At 47.6% G+C, this 19,295-nt stretch overlaps 1 protein-coding gene across 1 annotated transcript in view; it reads left to right on the top strand.

Annotated features, from left to right (window-relative positions):
* The window catches only part of EIF2B3 (eukaryotic translation initiation factor 2B, subunit 3 gamma, 58kDa), a gene marked incomplete at its 5' end in the record, with an annotated part of 91,537 nt that extends 80,952 nt beyond the window's left edge, over nt 1–10,585 (top strand). Inside the window, one exon of the mRNA XM_010157794.1 lies at nt 10,321–10,585. Coding sequence (XP_010156096.1) covers nt 10,321–10,432 — 112 coding nt within the window. The remainder of the gene's footprint in view (nt 1–10,320) is intronic.
* Between the last annotated feature and the right edge of the window lie 8,710 nt (nt 10,586–19,295).

Consider the following 19,295-nt stretch of genomic DNA (forward strand, 5'->3'; position numbering starts at 1 on the left):
AGCAGGAATTTGTCTAATGGCTCTGGTCATACAGGACCTTGTGCCGAAGTGTTCTAAGCATTACAAATAATATTAACAGGAAAAGCACACTGAATCCTTTATTCCATCCCTGCAGATGAAAATTTCGAAATCTCTTGTTTGTTAGTAAAACTGTCTCAGTGTATACACTTATGGAAAGGAGCTTGGCCATATTGTCATGTGGACAGTATGTCCTTCTTCCTTGGTCATGGAAAATGAATGTTTCCCTGGGAAAGCTTCAAGAGATGGGACTGCAGTAGGGAAAAAAAATCCCTCATATTTGGATTACTTAGAGGCTAGTTGAGGAGGCAAGCATGAAAAGCTCGGACAAATACCAAGTCCACAGTAAGCCATGCTTTGAAATGGTCTTGTTGACCTGCTGGTAGTCAGTACCACAGGGGCTCTGTGGTAGATTTAGTCTCTGAGATGAAGTATTTTGCTGCTTTTAATTTTTCAAGGAAATACAGGAAAGAAGTATGCTTCAAATTATGTTTTTATGGAAATCATAAATAGGCCGCTGTGATTATCAGAGGGGGCGACAGCAAGATGCAAACTCAAGATTTGCATCAAGATTTCACCAACACAGCTAGGACGTACCAGATCTTCACAGAGTAACCAAGGAACCTCAACCTGTCTCACTTAGAATTTCATCAGAAAAACTGCTCATTGGGGATGATCGTTTGTGGGCAATGGAGAAGAGAAATGAGATGTCTGGTCAGCTGTCTGGCACAGGCCACAGGATTTTAGGCAGTACCTGCCAAGCTGGACCTCAGCTGCTGTTGACTTTAAAATGGTGATGATCTTTGAAAATCATGAGCAATTTGAGGTCTGTCAGCCACGTTGGAAGGCTGTTCCCATGTTTATTTTAGTTTCCTTAACTATTTATAACAGCCTTCCAATACCTGAATGGGCCTACAAGAAAGCTGGAAGGGGGACTTTTTCCAGGGGCCTGTAGCGACAGGACACGAGCCAATGACTTTAAACTGAAGAAGGGTAGATTTAGATTAGATATCAGGAAGAAGTTCTTCCCGGAGCAGGTGGTGAGGCACTGGGACAGGTTGCCCAGAGAAGCTGTGGATGCCCCATCCCTGGAAATGTTCAAGGCCAGGCTGGATGAGGCTTGGAGCAACCTGCTCTAGTGGAAGGTGTCCCTGCCCATGGCAGGGGGGTTGGAACTGGATGGTCTTTAAGGTCCCTTCCAACCCAAACCACTCTGTGATTCTGTGATTTCCATTTTTAGTGTACAGACACACACCTCCGATCCTGAGTGTTTTACAGTCTGTGGTCAAAGATGCTTCATGTGGAACAGGGGCTTGCCAGCACGGGTGTAATTTTTGGGGTGTAGAATCTCAAGCTCTGAAAGGCAGGTACTGCCTTCCTTTGGTATTTGCATTTCTGACACTTGCATTTCTCTGGGTGGAACTCTGTAAGGTTTCTCCTTCAATTGTACAACTGTGTCTTTATCTTGGTGTCTGTCATGTGGATGTACTTTGTTGCATTGTCTCGGAAGATTCCTCACTGTTAAACTCCTCAAGCTGTATCCCAAACTCTGAATAGCAGCAGAAGGAGAGGGTTCCTTCCAGACAGGAGTTTGCAGCAGACAGTTGCCAGATAGCCTGATGCAGTGAGCAGTCTCAGGTCAGGAACTGTCAGATCGGGATTGCAAGTGGGACTTTGGTTATCATGTGTGTGTGTGCAGGGGCAGGAACTATTGATCAATAGCCTTGTCTCCTTGTTTTGTTAGTAAAGCTGATAGCGTGTTGTTGGAACCACATAAGAACATACTACCCAGCAAGAACTGCTGAAATTCCCCATATGACACACTGCTAGGGTTACCTTTGGAAAGGGAAGGGGTTAAAAAGACAAAATTACAGCAGCCAAAATTAGCGTCTTCCTTGTTCAGCCAGTGACGTGCTGGATTTTGTTAAAGGTGTTCTGGCCACCTGTGTGAAAGCAGATGGCACAGATGCTGTAATGCTACTCAGCGAGGAGACTGGAGAGAGACCACGTGCGACTGGTTAAAGGCTACTCTAGTTTACCACATGTCTCCCATTTATTGCTATTTTCTATGAGAAAATGTACAAAGGAGGAAAACAACAAGCAAGCCGCGCTGGATTGACTACTAACTGCAGATTGATTGTGAAGTTTATTGGTTGTTTCCTCAATAGTGCCAAATCAGCACCTGATGTAGAAACAGTCAGAGGTTTGAAGAAAGTTCTAATTAAAACCAGGATGGAATGGAGCGTTTATAGGGGTTCAGCATATAAGTAGTCTTTTTCCCCTTGGATAATGGCAGTACAAAGGAATGATCCTATTGCCAAGGCAACATTTGTTGAAACTGTAAAATGTATTTTACAGCACATTCCCTCATGAGAAGGCATGAGCAGATGAAGTTGTTTCCAGCACCATAGCTTGCAAAGCTGGAAATAAAGCTTTGCTTATGGTGGGATTCCCAAACATTTTGTTTCTTGACTCATTTTTCTAAGATGGCTCTTGTCTTCTGGACACTTTGTCTCACACCACCAATTGCCCCCCTGCCCTATGCTAGCCCTAAAAAGAATCATAGGATCTTTCAGGTTGGTAAAGACCATTAAGGTCATCAAGGCCAGCCGTAAACCTAATACTGCCAAAGCCACCGCTAAACCATGTCCTTAAGTACCACATCCATATGTCTTTTCAATGCCCCCAGGGATGGTGACCCCACCACTTTCCTGGGCAGCCCATTCCAATGCCTGACAGCCCTTTCCGTGAAGAAGTTTTTCCTAATATCCAATCTAAACCTCCCCTGGCACAACTTGAGGTTGTTTCCTCTTGTCTCATCACTTGTCACTTGGGAGAAGAGGCCAACCCCCACTCTCTGCACCCTCCTTTCCGGCAGTTGTAGGGAGGGATAAGGTCTCCCCTGAGCCTCCTCTTCTCCAGGCTGAACACCCCCAGCTCCCTCAGCTGCTCCTCACAGGACTTGTGCTCCAGACCCTTCCCCAGCTCCGTTGCCCTTCCCTGGACACGCTGCAGCCCCTCAGTGTCTTTCTTATAGTGAGGGGCCCAAAACTGAACCCAGGATTCAAGGTGCAAAGAAGAATGAGTTTAGAACAGATATTGCAGAAAGCACATGAAAAGTGAGAACTTGACTGAGAAAACGCCCATGCTCAGCTTAAATATATGGATAAAGTATATCATGGATATGGATAAGCATGAATGTATGAAGAAAACTAGGGATAGTCCTTACCTGTAAAAAGGGCTCTTATTTCTCTTGATTATGTAGCAATTACGTTCTGTCCTTTCTGTCACACCTCTTGGTTTTATACTGTAAATTTATTTGTCAGGGACCATGATTTTCATTCTACTATTTAATTCTCTGCACATGCTGTATAGGGTACTGAACAGAGACAACCTCTGGCCAACAGCTTTTGCTTTCAGGAAGATAAATGGAGGAAGAGAGGGCAAACTAGGAAACCAGTGAGCAGAAAGTGGTTGAGCTACTTGCAGGGCTAGTTTTCAGTTACTTGCAGCTGAAATAAAATTCTGCTATATCTAATCTATTTAGGATATTTCTCATATAATCCCTGTTTTCCTGTGAATGTCTGAACTGTTATTACTAGCAGCTCCTCAAAAAAAAAGTTTTCCTCTGGCTAGCTTCCTGCTACATCAATCTGTCTTAAATAAATCACCTGTTCTTTAATCTCAGATACAGATGTTTCCCTGATAGTGCAGGGAGCTCTTCCCAAGCATCTTGTACATCAAATGTTGAACTTTAAGCAGGGATCAGCTCTGGAAAGTGGCATTTTAAACCATCTCTCATTCTGCCGATCTCGTTCATCAGGTGGCCGGAGTTACCTCTGACAGCAGAGCTGTAAATAAACTTTGCCTCCTGCTAACCACCTGGGTCTCATTGAAGAGGGGTATGGAGGTTTTTCCCAAGCAACTGATTGCTGTTGGGTTTGAGTGGGACTCTGGGTCTGAGTGTCTCCGATGCTCTTGAAAATCTTCCCCAGCCTGGGTATGGAAAAGGAAGAAATTCTCACCCTGTGCCAGAATCGTGCCTGTATGTTCCTAAGGGGACCATGGGGTTGAACGAGTTCAACTTGGCTCTAGTTTGTAAGGGTGTCATTTAGAAAATCCCAGTCAATCTAGCTCATGTGGTGCAGAAGTTGATATAACCTGTGGAAGGCTACTGCTCTCAACCCAGAACTACCCTTGGGAAACCCCAGAGAAAGTGTCTTTCTACTGTGTGTGCCAGCTGGTGAGCGAGTAAGGCCAACCCAGAGATGAGAGCGAACGTACGGTTTTTCTGCTCTGTTATCTTAACATAGACATCGGTGACTTTTCCCAGGCATCAGCTGAGTGTCTGTAAAATCATGCAGGATGTGGCCCTCCCACTCCGCAAAGAGAGTCCGGAGGGAGGTCACTTTTCCTGCGTGTGGGGTTTCCTGGTGTAAAACTCCTTGCAGCATACTTTCACTCAAGTGTGCGAGACCGTCCTTCACCTACATAAAAGGCTACCACTTTGTGTGTTGTGAGGTCAGCTGGATTTAACTGAAGTTTCAGAGGTGAGGCGCAACCTTCCCGGCGACCTCACCCACCCCCCGGCAGCCTAAGTTTCACTTGATAAAGCACACGCAGGTAGGTTTGAGGCGATCCTTTAAGGTCAGTTGAACTTTCACTGGAAAATACGAGTGCTGGCAAGTATATGCAGTATGTAATGCAAAATGTTTAGGGTGTGGGGAAGAAGTGTAAAGGAGCCATACCACAGCGATGAGCTTGGCTAGAAAAGAGACATGAAACAAGTTCCTCAGCAAAAACACCCTCAGAGACGGTAGAAGAATTTAGGGGGGTTGATAGAATGTTTTTGTTACTCCCAAGGGGAAAAACAGGAGATCAAAGCCCAAATTCACTGAAGAATGCTTGCTTTGAAATGTATCTATAAATTATAGCACGTACTGCTGGCATCTATTGTAGTCTTTGGTATTTACTGGAGTGTATAACGTGAGATTCACAGTGCCCTCAGTTCGCTTGCTCGTGTGGAAAGGCACGTTGGTGTAAAAATGTGTTAGCGTGCAAAGCATCTTGGTGAAGGCAACATGTCAGGTCCTCAAGATTCCTAGTAGTGGTTTTGCTTTTTCCCTGTTTTCCCATGCTCTTTGCGCCTCATCCCTGTGATCCTGCGTCCCGGCCACCGACTTGCTAGCTGATGGGGGATTCCTTGGGGGGGCTGCTGGTAGGATTTAGGGCTCTCTACCTGCCTGCTTGCCACCTCTCAGCATTATGAAGGTGCCTGTTGTGGCTGTTACCATCTTGGTCAGGGCAGAATGGGATGTTGCTCCCAGGGGAATCCACAGCTGTTACCCCTCCGTCAGCAAAGTAGCTGCCGAGGCACGTCACCCTTTGCTTTCAACTCCCGAATTAGTCTCTTCGTTTTGTAGCTCATCTGGAGGAGCAAGAGACCCGACTCTTGGCATGGCAGAGCGTTACCGACGGGCTGTCCTAAGCTTTGTGCTCCAGGCTCTTTCTTCCTCCTGAGCGTATAGTTGTAAGCGTTGCATTTTAGACACCTCATTTGCTTCGCTGCCCAACAGAGATTATGTCGGGGTTTTGGCACAATTGGATTAAACCAGCAGACCTGGATAACTTCCACTGGCGTTTCAGGAGGTTTGCTGTAAGGCAGACCTGTGACATTCATACCTTCCTAAGCTTGCACAACCAGGGCGAGAGCTGCAGTTGAGGTCTTGACCTCAGTTACTTAAGCCCCTTTCTCCCAGGAGCGTTCATCACTTTAATCACAGAGTCCTAAATAATCAGTGGGTAGCCTGTAATTAGGGGGTTGTGTCTTGGACTCCCGCGGCCTGCTCCCGGTGTGCTGAGCGCCGCGTATTTTGATTTCCTGTTCCCCCAAAAGGATGTTTGATCTCAGATTTACACTTTAGAAAATTAAGAAAGGTACGGCACCTCAGTCCCCTGGCAGTCTTCCTGCTTCCAGTGGCAGCTGCCTTGCTTTTCCTAAGTATCGCAGTGCTGCAGCGATTGACACGCTTGATTTAAGGGGTTGATTTATAGACTGATACTCCGGCTGAAAGTCAGCAGTTCCAGGGCTGTGTAAATCAGCCTGTCTCTGGGACTAATACTTCCTTATTTATAATTTTGACAGGAGATGGAATTCTTTCTCGATTCTTTACATTTCTTTCAGATGTAATCGACCACCCTGTCCTTTGGTTTAAAGCTATGTGACTTTGCCACAAATAGAGGGAGGGGAAAGTAAGCCGAGTCCAGGAATTGCTGTGCTATAAAAGCTCCATATTGTACGCTCTTGGACTTTGCTTTCTCCCAGCTTCCTTCGAGCCCACACAAGAGATGGACTTGAGGTTTTTTGGCTTTCTTCCCCTCCCCCCTCCCTCCATACATAGGCTGACCTTTTAGAAAAATAAATAAAAGATAAAGAAGGACCTGGAATGTTGCAGAATGTGTGTACATTTTGCTCTCTGTTGTTTTCTGCTGGGATTAGTTGTTTACAATGGGGGAGAGAGGGAGGGCAGAGGAAGGGAGGTCTGTGGCCTTAACTGAAATTAGTGGCATTTCAGAGTGATCTTGTTAGGTGGTCTGCAGTTTAAAGACCTAAATCCTTGTAATCCCCCCATGCCTCCTTGGCCACTACTCCTTTTGCTCTTGTTCTCTCGCATTCAAAAAAAAAAAAAACAACCCCACAACCCACCCCAAAGTCAGCCTCTCTGTCTCTGAGAGACGGGCGCGTAGCGTACACGTGTGCACGGACACGGATGTACACGCAGGCGTGCTCTCGTGTGCTTCCATTCGCGCGCTGTACCTGTAGAGCGAATGTAATGCCTTAGCTACATCTGTTCCCGCTACAGGACTGGGCTTGTAAAATGCTCTCTCCAGAATGCAGACGCACGCTGAATATTTTTATTTATTTTCTGAAAAACACCCAGCTGCCAGACTTTCAGTGAGTGCTTACACTTAAAACAAATTCAAATTGAAATTTTAGCCATAAATCAAATGCCCCAAATTAGTTCCTCTTGTGGGTTTGAACATGCTCTTTGGATTTTAAGGTCAGAAGATATCCGTTTTCACCGTACTGAAAGGTTTAAAAATATACTACGTTTTCGGGGGGGTGGGGGGCGGTGGGTGGAAAAAAAATGTGGTTTGCATTATAAAGCAGAACATCGCATGTGTGCACGCACACCGGTGTCGCTGGAGGTGGATGCTATCGGAGCACCTTTGAGCAGTGATAGCACCTAATTGTTAATAAGGCAGGACCCGCGGTGGCTGTTCGGCCGAGGATACAGCAGAGTGCCCCGAGATGTGGTATTTACCCTGAAAGAGAATAAAAGTTTATTCCTTACTCTTCAACTTAAAAAAATAGTAAAAATTAAATAAACACTCAGAATACTTCTCTTGGCAGGCTTTATAACATACTTTTTTTTCCTTTTATAAAGGCATTTACAAGTGGTTTCAAAATGGCTGTGTTACATCTGTCAGCGGGTGAAGGGAACACCCACAAATTGTGTTTTTATCTCTTGAAGTTTTGTTCCACTTGAGCAATAAAAGCCGGATTCGCTGCTCGGTTTGTATGATTGGGGTAACCTGAGCGTTGAGTATGGTTTTAAAACTTCTGGAGTTGGTCGGGTTTATAAGTTTTAAGAAGCTCTTGGGGTGGCGGAGTCCTCGGGTTTTGTTTTACCCTGGCGCTGGGGACGGGTTGGTTTGCGAGCACCTGGCACAGACAAGTTCATCTTGGTTCCCTGGCCTGTCCCTCCCAACAAATGGTTTGGCAGGAACCCCCCTTATCTTTGATGTTCATGTCATCAGCAGTTTCTTGGTTACAATGCTGTTCTTTCTCCTGGAGCTGAAAAACTATCCCCGAGCAGGCTCTGAACACACATCCAGGGTTCTCCAGCCTGAACTCCAGAGCGGCAGCTGAAATCCCCGCTCTGCTGGGAAATCTCCTCCTGCGTGAGGGTAATGCCAAGAGGTGTAGCGTACCCGTGGCTGCTCTCATGCTCAGGAGAAGTGATGGATGGTGGGAACCTGAAAGTTTGCAGGGAAAAGCCCTGATCTGACTGGCTCGAAGCGACGGAGGAGGAGGTATTTTGGAGTGTGCGTTTTGGATGGGAGCCATTTCAGTGGGAAATGAGCAACCTCTCCCGTCACATTCACTGGTCCTATGGAAAGCCAAGTCAGGATGGGCAGTGGTGGGCAGTCCTCCCTCCTCCGATTCGTTCCCCAGCCCGGCTGCAAAGGCCAAGCGCTCTTGCTCTCCGCGACCGCTGTTGCGCAAGACGATGGCCCGAGCTGCTGCGCGGGCACACGGAGCTATTGGAAAGGAAGCAGATGGTGACAGTGTGAGAGCAAAGGCAGGCGAGGGTCTGCTGTGTATCTTTGCCGCTTTTTATCTTATTAACATGTTAGTAAAAACCTTGCCAAGGCAACCTGAGCTGGTTACTTGCGGCGTAATTGCTCATATTGCCTCCTTATAGGTCAGGGGAGGGGGGAGTCTAAGCAAGTTAAAAGAATAATTGTCCAGAAGGGACAGTCTGTTCAAGGGGGGTCGTAACTGCTAACCGCTGCGGCTGAGGTCCCGTTTTATTGCTATTACTCCTGCAGAATTAATGCTGGGTTTGTGGGGCAGATGGTTTCTGCTCTGACTCACACAAGCAACAGAGTTTTAGTATGTTTAATGGCAAATTCTGTATACTTGATAATAGCGATGTGCGAACAGGAAAATAGTAGGAAGTAATTGGGATTGGCGCTCTGGAGCGAGGATTGACGTTTCTCTCTTCTCCTGAGGACCACAGCCGACCAGCTCTCCATTCAGTGCAGAATTGGAGTTCAGGGCTTTGACCCGATACCCAAACCCCTCTGTGCTGTTAGTTCAGACTCCAGGGCAGCAGTTCTGGCCCCGAGCCAGCCTGACGGTGTGGTGCAGCTCTGTTCCACTGGTGCAGTCAGTAGTGGTGATGCCTGTGACCAAGGTGGGGAATAGCTGCAGGTCATGGAACTGTGGAACTCGCCATGCAGAAAGTCACTGAAGCCAAAAACTTCAGACAGAGATCAGCTGCTCGACTGAGGATAGCAAGAATATCCACAATTGTAATTAATATGAGCAGAAATACTGGGGAGGAGATGCCATGGTTTACAGTAGGATTAATGTGGGGGAGCAGATTACTGGCATCTCTCTGGGGTTATATATCCCACTTACGTTTTCCTTCCCAATCAGCTGGTTTTGCTGTGTGTTAGACTTGCTGGTTTTAGACACTTCGTAGCCGGGTGCCTTCAAATTTTCTGTCCCTCAATAACTTCTACCCATGTTTGCACATGTGAAAATAAGGAAACAAATCATTTGCATTTTAGCTATTTTCTTCTTTCTTTCTATTTTAGCTATTTTCTTCTGTAGCTTTGACAGAAATTACATTTAATACCAGTTAACACTACTCATGATGCCAAGCGAACAGCATTTCAGACCATGCAGTAACTCACTCAGCATCTCCCAACAGAGGAGTTATGAAGCCAGCACCTGGACTCTCAACTTCTTTCCTGTCTGGACGATCAGATCAGCAGATTTGAAAGCTGGTTATCACAATTCAAATATATTTTGTAAGAAGGTGACCTTTGCTAAAGTTCCATCCTGTGTAGCATTTCAGGCTTCGTGGTGTCAAAGGCTATGTGAGTGTGAAGATATCCAAGGCAGGTAGAGCAGGTCCAGCGTGGGTTTCATTGGTTTGGCACTGCAGAGTGATCGTGTTTGGGTGCTTGAATGTAGCATGAACAAAGCCAACCAGCTGAGGGTTGATCTGCCCCTTCTTCACCACCCTTTCTTAGCACCCAACAGGCTGGAATGTGTGAAACTTGTCAGCAAAATGCACAGTGAAGGACTGGGCTGCTGCTCCTCTTTTTGACTGGGGAGCTGAGCAGAGGGGTCACCCCTGCAGTTACCTAGACTGACCATGGAAAACACAAGCCTTGATCCAGGTCCCAAGTCCCAGGTCCCAAGTCCTGTCTGTGAAATCCTCTGGCAGTATTTACTCCGTTAAGGAAATGTAGAAGAAAGCTGTTCTAACAGGAGGTAAAACTGGAAACCCTATTTCGCAAACCCATTCTGACAGCTGGCATTTCCGTTTTTCCAGCAAGTGGGTGTGAGGATCAGGAGAAGAATAGTGGAGTTTTTGAGAAAAGAACTGAGCTTGCTTACAGGATCATGTCCCAGACTCATCACATAGTCCAGTGGATACTTTTGCTTTGTACCTGGCATTTTAGATTACTTCCTCACTTTACTTTGTGTTTGTGTTGTAGGTGCTGTCTTCAGGGCAGTGTCATTTGTCATAACGCCGTGATAGACAAGGGAGCAGACATCAAAGACTGTTTGATTGGAAGCGATCAGAGGCTGGAAACCAAAGGTAAGTAGAGGAGCTGTCCTTACAGTGCTGTCTGTAATCATTTTCAGAATTTCTGTGAGATCTTATCCCTACTTCTTCATGAAGTGCCCATGAACAGTGGCAGTTCTACAGTGTGGTGCCCTGTAATACTAGGATTTGTTTTTCATGCAAAGTACAGCTTCTTGGCATAAGAATAGCTCAGGGACTTGCTCCTCTGAAGTTGGCAGAAAAGCTCTGTTGTTGTTGTTATAAGGAACAAGATTGGGTGCTGAGACAGTCTTTTCCCAGAGACCACAATTAGATCAGCCTGAAGTTGTCCTCAGCAGAAGGAGCCGTTATTTTGACTCGTAATCTTTGTCAGTGTCAGGGTGATGCAGGCAAGTTATTGATCGCACAGGCATCCTTCTCTTCGTAGACGCTGCCAACCCACGCTGCCAGCGTGCTCCCCTTCACCTTGCTCCACTAGGTACTCGGAGCTGCCGTGCTCAGTACTAAGTGCCAGGGCAGCTACGTTCCGATCTGCTTTACTGCTGTGAAATGCTATTTTGGGGCTTCAGAGTGGTTACAACTCCTTCAGCCGTGCGGTGGGAGCGTGCGTGGCGAGGGCTCGGTGGTAACTGCCTGAGTGGAACTGCTGATTTCCTGCCCTGAGAGATAATGGGCAGGAAATGGCTGTCTCGGTGACTGCATCCCAAGCAGAAGGCTTTTAATGAATATTTATAGTTGGGGTTTGGCAGATCCCTGCTCTAGGGTGTGGACTGAGGACAAAAGTGAGTGCCTCTGCAGGCTCCATGTGAAGTTATTTAGTCAGATTGGGATTTGTTTGCTCGCTTTGTCTTCATGGGTGGATTCCCAATTGTACGTGTCCTGACACAGGGCAGGGTTTGCGCTTAGCATCATGTAGCATAACCTATTGTCAGCTGTGCATGTGGCAAATTTTCCTTTAAATTGAAACGAAAAGTGAAAAAGACTCGTGAAAACGAAGTATTGATCTTGCAGTTGCAAGTCTTGGATGCTGTGGGGAACACCCAGTGAGTGTTTTGTGCGCTGTGGTCTTGGTCCCTCTTTACCAGAGTCTGAGCCTGCTCGTGGCTTTGTCCATCACGCCAATGGCCCTTGCAGAGTTCATTGCCCCCCTGTCACTGAAGATGTGTACTATTCATGATGCTCCATCTGTGTCCTCCCTGAGCATAGAATCACAGGATCATTTTGTTTGGAAAAGGCCTTTAAGATGGTTGAGTCCAACCGTAAACCCAGCACTGCCAAGTCCACCGCTAAACCGCGTCCCTGAGCGCCACATCTACACGTCTTTTAAATCCCTCCAGGGATGGTGACTCCACCACCTCCCTGGGCAGCCAGTTCCAATGCTCTCCAATCACCTGGAGAGCTGGTTGTTAACCTGCAGCGTGAAGTATGAGGAGACAGGGTGTAGATTTAGCTAATATTTTAGGAAATAGGAATATATATATATGAGTTCTGCAGTAGATTACATTAAACAGGAATACCACCCTTTGACCTCTCCCACATCTGGTTCAATAGTCTCTTCCAGGGTGCAGATCCTAGTGTGGATGACTTTAGTATGGAAACCATTCTTTCTTCTTGATTGTCCTTGTCATCTTTGTCTGAATATTTTCCAGGGTCGGTAGCCATATTTGCAGGGAGAGTGACAGAGCTGTACCCCGTGGTTCATTTGCCTATTCTTGTAGAGTCTACTGCTCACCTCTCCAAAGCTGAAACCCACTTCTTAATGAGTCTGTGGGCCCTCTAGTTAAACTGTTCAGAAACGTATGATTGACGTTAGCAAAGACACATTCAGGTAGATTATGAATACACCATTATGCTGAGCAAGAAGAAACAATAAGGCCTCAGTTCATTTCCCTGCCTCAGTTTCCTAACCATTCTGGAATTTCTTTGGGCTGGGGGTCAGGTTCTCCTCGGTGGTCTGGGATCTGTCTGCAAAGTTCATGACTTACTTCCTGAACTGTGGAGTCTTTCCAGCCCAGCATGTCTCTTCTGACCTTGGCTGGTCCCATAGTAAACTGGGCCCTCTCTTTTTTGCTGTGAAAGCATGCCATGACTTCCTTTCCCCTGCCCAAGGCTTCCTGTATCTTGTGCCAAGCTTTTGGTGTGGGCCTGCAAGTCTGTTTCCATATTCCTCCTTTCATCAAGACTTTGGCTGTGTTCTTCTGTTTGGTAACTTTTCCTTCTTCAAACTCGAGCCTCCATGGCCAGGTTAGAAAAAAAACCAAAACCTAGTTCCCTTGGGTTGGAGCCACCTTTTGTTGCAAGCCGATCGCACTGCGGCAGACGTCAGCGGTAGCAGCTGGCTGTTGACCCCAGTCTGGGAGTTACACGCTAGAAACCTCCTCAGCGAAGCTGCATACACCTTCCCAGAAACATGAAAAAAATAAAACTACAGCAGTCCCTTATTCCAAAGCATCAGCCAGGATTCATCAAAGGTAGAAATATCACTGAATCATCCTACACAGCCCCAGGCAAATCCCACAGTTGACTTTGCTGTAGAACTGGCTGTGTGCTCCCTGCTCTGCTGTGAGTCCTGGCCGCGCTGCCCGGGCGGCTCGGGGTACAAGAGCTCTTTGAGCCAGTGCTGCACTGACCTCCTTTCATAAAATGAGCTCCAGCCCCACGCAAGGAGGATGGCAGGAAAACAGCCACCACAAATGATAGGCAAAAGTAACTCAAACCAGCTCTCATCCCTTTCCTCCTGCAGAAGAATATGGGCATATTGAGGGTGGTCCAAATGGTACAGCTGGGAGTAATGGGATTGAATTAAACACAATTTAGGTTGGCTATCTGGAACGTTTTCCTAACGATGTGGTCTGGTAGGCTGTGGGATAATCTCCCTGGGGACATGGTGGGAGACCTCATCACTTAATAATGGGCTTGGCAAAGGTCTGGACACCTAAATAGAGGGAACACTGGTTACTGGGGTAGATCAGATGCAGCCTAGTACTTTCAAACTGAAAAGAAAGTTAGAGACACTGGCGGGGACAGGTAACTGTCAGCAGTGACGTCCCAGCCCTGTGTGACTTCAGCCCTATCGCAGCACTGGCCAGAGATGGTACTTTTAAGTGCCTGTGTTAAAGTCAAGGTATGGAGTTTAATAACGCTTCTGGATTTGCACGCCATGCCTCCTGAGAGCCATACTGTTCTCTTCCTACTGCTTTTATTAGCATGCCTAGGAAGCATCCACTTTCCTTCCTCTTTGATACTTTAATTTAAGGAATTTGCTAGCAGAGAATTAACAGATGGGCTTTGTGAAAGATACCTCACGCAGGTAGCAGTTTGAAAAACATGTTGGTACCTAAGAAAAAAGAGGAAATTATTAAAGGGATAGGAAATAGCAGGCAGCGTTTCAGAAAGAACTTAATTGCACAGAGCATTCAATCACTGTTTCGAAGACAGTTATTAGGATTGTGCTCCAGCCTTTTTGGTGGACCTGTTTTTAAAGAGGAGCTCAAAAGCAGCATGCGCTCACTGGAGGAGAAACAGAGAGAGGGTGTGCTGGTGATGGGCCAGTCGAGGAGTCAGATGACCCCTGGAGTCAGCGCGTACAGTTCCCAAAGGAGTCTCTTGGCCGGATTCAGCAGCGAGGGCGTTATACATCTGGTATAGGTTAGCCAGGAAGAAGCATACACGGTAAAGCGGCCTAACCTTTCTTCGAAGCAGCACCAAGAGCAGAGATGATAAAAGACACACATAGGACAGAACTAGCCAAATTGACATAAAACTCATCACCTTATCCCTTGCCTTCATCTCTGTTGGCGTTGGGTCAGGGTTGTTTAATGTGCATTGGGAATTACAGAGCCAGTGTTGCTTGGGGACAGCTTAAATCACTGCGCACCCAAAAAGTGCATTTTTACCCAAAAAGCAGTGTTGCTGCCACAAAGCATATGTTGAGAAAGGGAAGAAGTACCAGCATTCAGGGTGCTGATGTAAGCTTCGCTTGGTATCCTGGTACGTGCTTGGTAACAGCATTATCTCCGGCGTCAGGCGGTAGACTAAAACTTCACTGTGCTTCTTCCTGTGCAGTTTTTAAGGCACCATATATTTCTATTGTTCCCTTGGTGCCCTGACACAGTCAACACCCAGAATAAGTGTTGCTGAATGCAGGCAGTTTCCTTATTCCTCATGTTCCTGTCTTTTTTCATTTTGAGTCTTAAACCTTCATTTCTGTACACTACGCAAGAGACGAGATCCTTCCTTTCTATGGATTTTCTGCAACAGCTGTCATCTTAACGCTCCACAACTGCTAGCAACCTCATTTTTGCCTCCCCAGTATGATCATGGTTGGGTTTTCCTCCTATTTTACAGAGACCTGAGAGGCAGGGAGGTTCCGATCGTGTGCCCATCCATTTGGACTGGCCAGCTTAAGCACTGAAGTTGGATGGTACATGTGGTGTTTCTTAGCTATTACAGACTTGACCTATTTTACGGAGACCTGAGAGGCAGGGAGGTTCTGATCTTGTGCCCATCCATTGGCCAGCTTAAGCACTGAAGTTGGATGGTACATGTGGTGTTTCTTAGCTATTACAGACTTGACATTTTAGCCTTATCATTTTCTTTGTAAATGCTGGGAGAGAAGGTTCAGTCCACTGAAAAAACAAACAGTTTTATTACACAGGGTGATACTGGTCCTTGCATGGATCATTTGCATTGTCACTCACTTGTACTCCATTGTACAGCTTTCTGCTGCTTCAGCTGATGGGACCTGATAGTAGTGGGTCACCTTCCTTAAGGGGAGCTGGATCTGCAGTGGGACAAGAGAAACTCTTTGCCAGGAGGTTTCATGAATGCCCGTGGCTGTCAGCAACCTGAGATCCACTCCTGGTGCTGGCAGGAGAAGGCTGGAGTTACTGTGGGCTTTACTGATCCTGCCCCCAGCATCAGCCGTTACGCCCCAACTACATTACCTGTGTCCTACCTGATCCTGACTCCTGCTTCGCAGCTTCCCGCTGTGACATTGTCCCAGGACCAGACTCATCTCATTCCCAGTCTTTCCTTTGTCTTTTCCTGTAGTCTTTGTCCCATGGAAATTCTTGGTTTTCTCTCCTAGTTATTCCCAGACACCCACCTGACTCTTCCTCAGGTCTGACCGTAGCTGCTCTTTCCAGTCCCCTTGCTTAGCAGCCCCATGCTCCATTTCCCATCTGGCACTCGCCCCCTGACTGCTTTGACTCAGACTGCATCCCCTTCCGCACCGCTGTCATGCCCCGGCAGGATTGTTTTGGGCACAGGAGGGAAGTGGTTCTGTGCCGAGCGCTGCACTGGTCCGTAGAGCAGGGATACAAGTGTGGGGAAAGCCCTGCCTTCTTCCTGCACTTCCATGGTCGAGAGTGCTCGCTGCAGACAGTCTCTGGAGCTTTTAGCTGCCCTCCTGAGAACATGTGCAAACTGAGAATTTTTTTTCCAGAGGCTTATCACGTAGCCAAAACTGTGTGGTTTCTCACAAGAACAGAAAAAGGCACATATCCAGTAAGGACTGGCTCCCGTTTCCGATCATTTTCCAAGTCCTGTTCCAAGCTTGGAGTCCTAGGACTTCTCAATGAAACAGAGTAAGATTGTTTTATTTTAATGAGGGTCAAAGAGCACATTTGTCTCCAATGTCATCCACCAAAGGCAGGTACGGTTTGTGAAACCTCCACGTAGGAATGGGTGGCTGCTTGCGAGGATGCTTTACCCCAGCCAAGATTTAGCAGGATAGGGACAGGAAGGAACTGAGGGACTTTCTGATGCTCTTGCTGCATTCGAGCAGGGCCGAGCATCTGCTCTTGCAAGATGCTGAGTACCTCCTGGTGAAGTCTTCAGGAACTGAAAACACTTCACACGACACGAGGTCGGGATCAGACGGCATGCTGCAGTGCAGATGGGAGTTAGGAAAGCTCACGAAGAACAGACACAGACTAAACAGTGAGCACATGTATACTGTGCACCGGGGTGCAAGATGAGCTGGAGATGATGTAGGAATGGTGTAAATTCATAGCAAAACTGAGAGCTCCATGTGATGTCTTCCCTGAAGTAGTTTAACTGCTGAGCGTCCCTGACAAAGATATTAGTTGGCAGTTAAAACAGGCATCTCTTAAATAGTTGTCATTTTTGTTTCAGTGACTGTGCAGTGACTGCATTTCTAGCTGATCCTAATAAGCCTCTTTTCCAAGTTGTATAAAAATGGTTTATGAATTCTGACCTTAGCAGCAGCATAAAACTTCCCTAAAATATCCATCCAGCGATGTTTTGCCCTCCCCTCTGCTGCAGGGGACTCTCACACTTGTGCACACTGTCATTCCCGGCCTGGGAAGTTCAGGCTTCCTGAGTGAGGGGGTTAAACGAGCTGCCACATTCGCAGCATGTTGATTGTGAAGTCTACCCATAAGGCAGCAGTTCATAACCTTGTGGAAATATTTTTACATGCTCCATGCAGAGAAAAGAACCTCTTGTGCTCTGCTAGAGCTCAGCCACATGAAAGAGCCAGGAAGAACACCCCAATGGTTGCTGAGAAAGGAAAGGGACTTCTACGTGCATCCAGCGTAGCAGTCAGCAGTGTCCAGGCATCTCTGCCGTCTTCGGAGGAAGTGTGGAAGGAGCCTTTCAGCCTGACGTTTCTGAGATCCCTGCGCGCATTTGCCGTGAGGTGGTGATACACCACGGGAGCACATCCATCGGTACAATCCAGCTCCTTCCTTAAATGCTTTGCTGGGACTCTGCCCCAGTACTAGGACTCCCCCTTCCCACGGAGCTTGCTATCTTAGGGACATCCCCAGCTCTTGGTCTCCTTTTCCCTTGACTAACCTTTCTTCTAAGACCCTGGCTGATCACTTTCCCATACACCTCTCTCACCAGTCCCTTCCTTCCCCCATCCATCTGCTCCCAGCCACAGTAAATTCTCTCTTCGGGCACTGAATTCAGTGTCACCTTTACGCTCCCAAGACTCGTCTGTTCCCCAGATGGGTTTGGGGGTGATGGGATTCATACTGGTTGAACTATGAGCTGAACCAGGCGAGCACCAGCACCAGTGTCAGGCAGGAGCCCTGTTCAGTGGGCTGGAGGCCCCAGCCACAGCCAGAGCCGATCTGCCAGCAGCTACTGCCAGCCCCATTCACCCCTGATCCCGCTTTGGGCCAGCACACGCTGCTCACTGGCAGCATCGCTCTCGGGCAGCGGGGCTGGAGAAATCTGTGAGACACTCCTGGCCTTTGGGGCTGCAGCGTGGTCACCCCTGATCTCCAGCGATCACGTAAGTCAGCATGGCTGGGGAGAGAGCAGGCCTTGACTGGAAAGCCCCACCGCTCTGTAAACACAAACAAATCAGCCCCCATCACCTGCTTCCCTTCTTTATCTCTACGTGTAATTTAAAACACCCTCCAGCCTCCCAAAGTCAAGCTTCAGCTGCTTCCCATCCCCTTAAGCCCCTTTAGTTCCTCTCTCCCCGCCCCCCCCTCCCCAACCCTAGCTGCTTTTCCAGGGCCAACCATCATTGCAGAGACAAGTTGCTCCTCTCTCCCACTCTCTGATCCCTTCTGTCCTGGGTGAATGTGGTAGGAACCACCCACAGCGTGTTTTCGTGCATGCGTTTCTGCAGCCACCCCTCCCCCCCGCCTCGTTTTTTAAGTTAAACTATCTCTTGCTTTAAAGAGAGCAAATACACAGCAGTGGCTTTCATCACTGCTGTATAATAGAGCAGTAATTCTGTGCCAGGGACTGTTTTCTATTTTATTTTAAAGGGTTTATAAAACAGTGTATGTAATTGAGTGAGTAAACTGAACGTTTTCTGGAGCCCCTGAGGGCTGGAACTTCGTGGTGGTCCTGGGCCTAGGCCCTAACCTTTTTTTTTTCCTCTCTCTTTTTTTTTTTTTCCCCTCCCTTTCCCCTCCTTCCCCTCCTCCTTTACAACCCAGGATTGCCACCAGCAGCAGCAGCAGCAATCTGTCTGGGGCTAATTGAGCAAACAACAAGGAGATGCTTTCACATGGCTTTTAAAGGAATGCTCCCGCATCCCCTTTCTGTAAGCAGCTTGGCAGGAACCTGCCAGGAAGGCTGGGGAGCGCTGGGTCCCCGGCCTGCTGCTGGGGTTTGTGCTGGGCTGCGCAGTCATTTCCGCCCCTCTCTTTATTTGCATTACAATCTGGTTTTCGCCAAGCCCCAAAAACTGCTGCTCCCCAGCTCTCTCGCTCTCCTTGGTATGTTTTTAAGGGGCTCGCGTACAGTACGTGTAAACAAATGTCTTGAAAGCGGGAACGCGTATGTGAGGGGTGACGGGGTTTTGATTTACGCACAGCGAAGTCTCGGTGGACGCTGGGTTCAAGCACCCAGGCTGACTTCAGGCTGGGCTGCGTCAGCAAGTTGAAGCAAAGTGCTAATCAGGAGGTTGAATGTGTTGATCAGCTCTGGATTTGCTTAGCACCAGATGCTCCCAATCTGAGAAGATCTAGTTGAACATGATTTAAGGTTGTGGAGTCCAACTCTAAGGCTTTCTGAAAGTCCTCTCTCTAATCCCTCTTCTTTCTCTGTGGGCTGAATGCATCTGTAACCCTGCCAGTGTCAGATAAAAGGCAGCCTGGTAAGAAATCCCTAATGGGGAGCTGGGGAAGGAGAAGGGAGCTGCACAGCTAAGCATGTGCGGTACTTCTCCCTCCTCCCCCAGAGTTTCAGGCAGAGTTTCTGCATGAACTGAGCTTGCTGGTACCAGCCAGAGCCACTGGCAACTGGCAGCCACGGCTGATAATGAAACGCTATCCCACAGCTCTGCTCTCTGGCACGCACGGCGGAGTCTGAATTCCCTTCCCTCCGCAAGGAGGGCTTTGGGAAGGGAAGAGGGAAGCAGGGTGAATCCTTATCTGCCTATCGCCTCCCCTCGGGGTGCGGAATCGGGCT

Source organism: Eurypyga helias, unplaced genomic scaffold (assembly GCF_000690775.1).
Source record: "Eurypyga helias isolate BGI_N326 unplaced genomic scaffold, ASM69077v1 scaffold488, whole genome shotgun sequence".
In the NCBI taxonomy this organism is placed as follows: Eukaryota; Metazoa; Chordata; class Aves; order Eurypygiformes; family Eurypygidae; genus Eurypyga; species Eurypyga helias.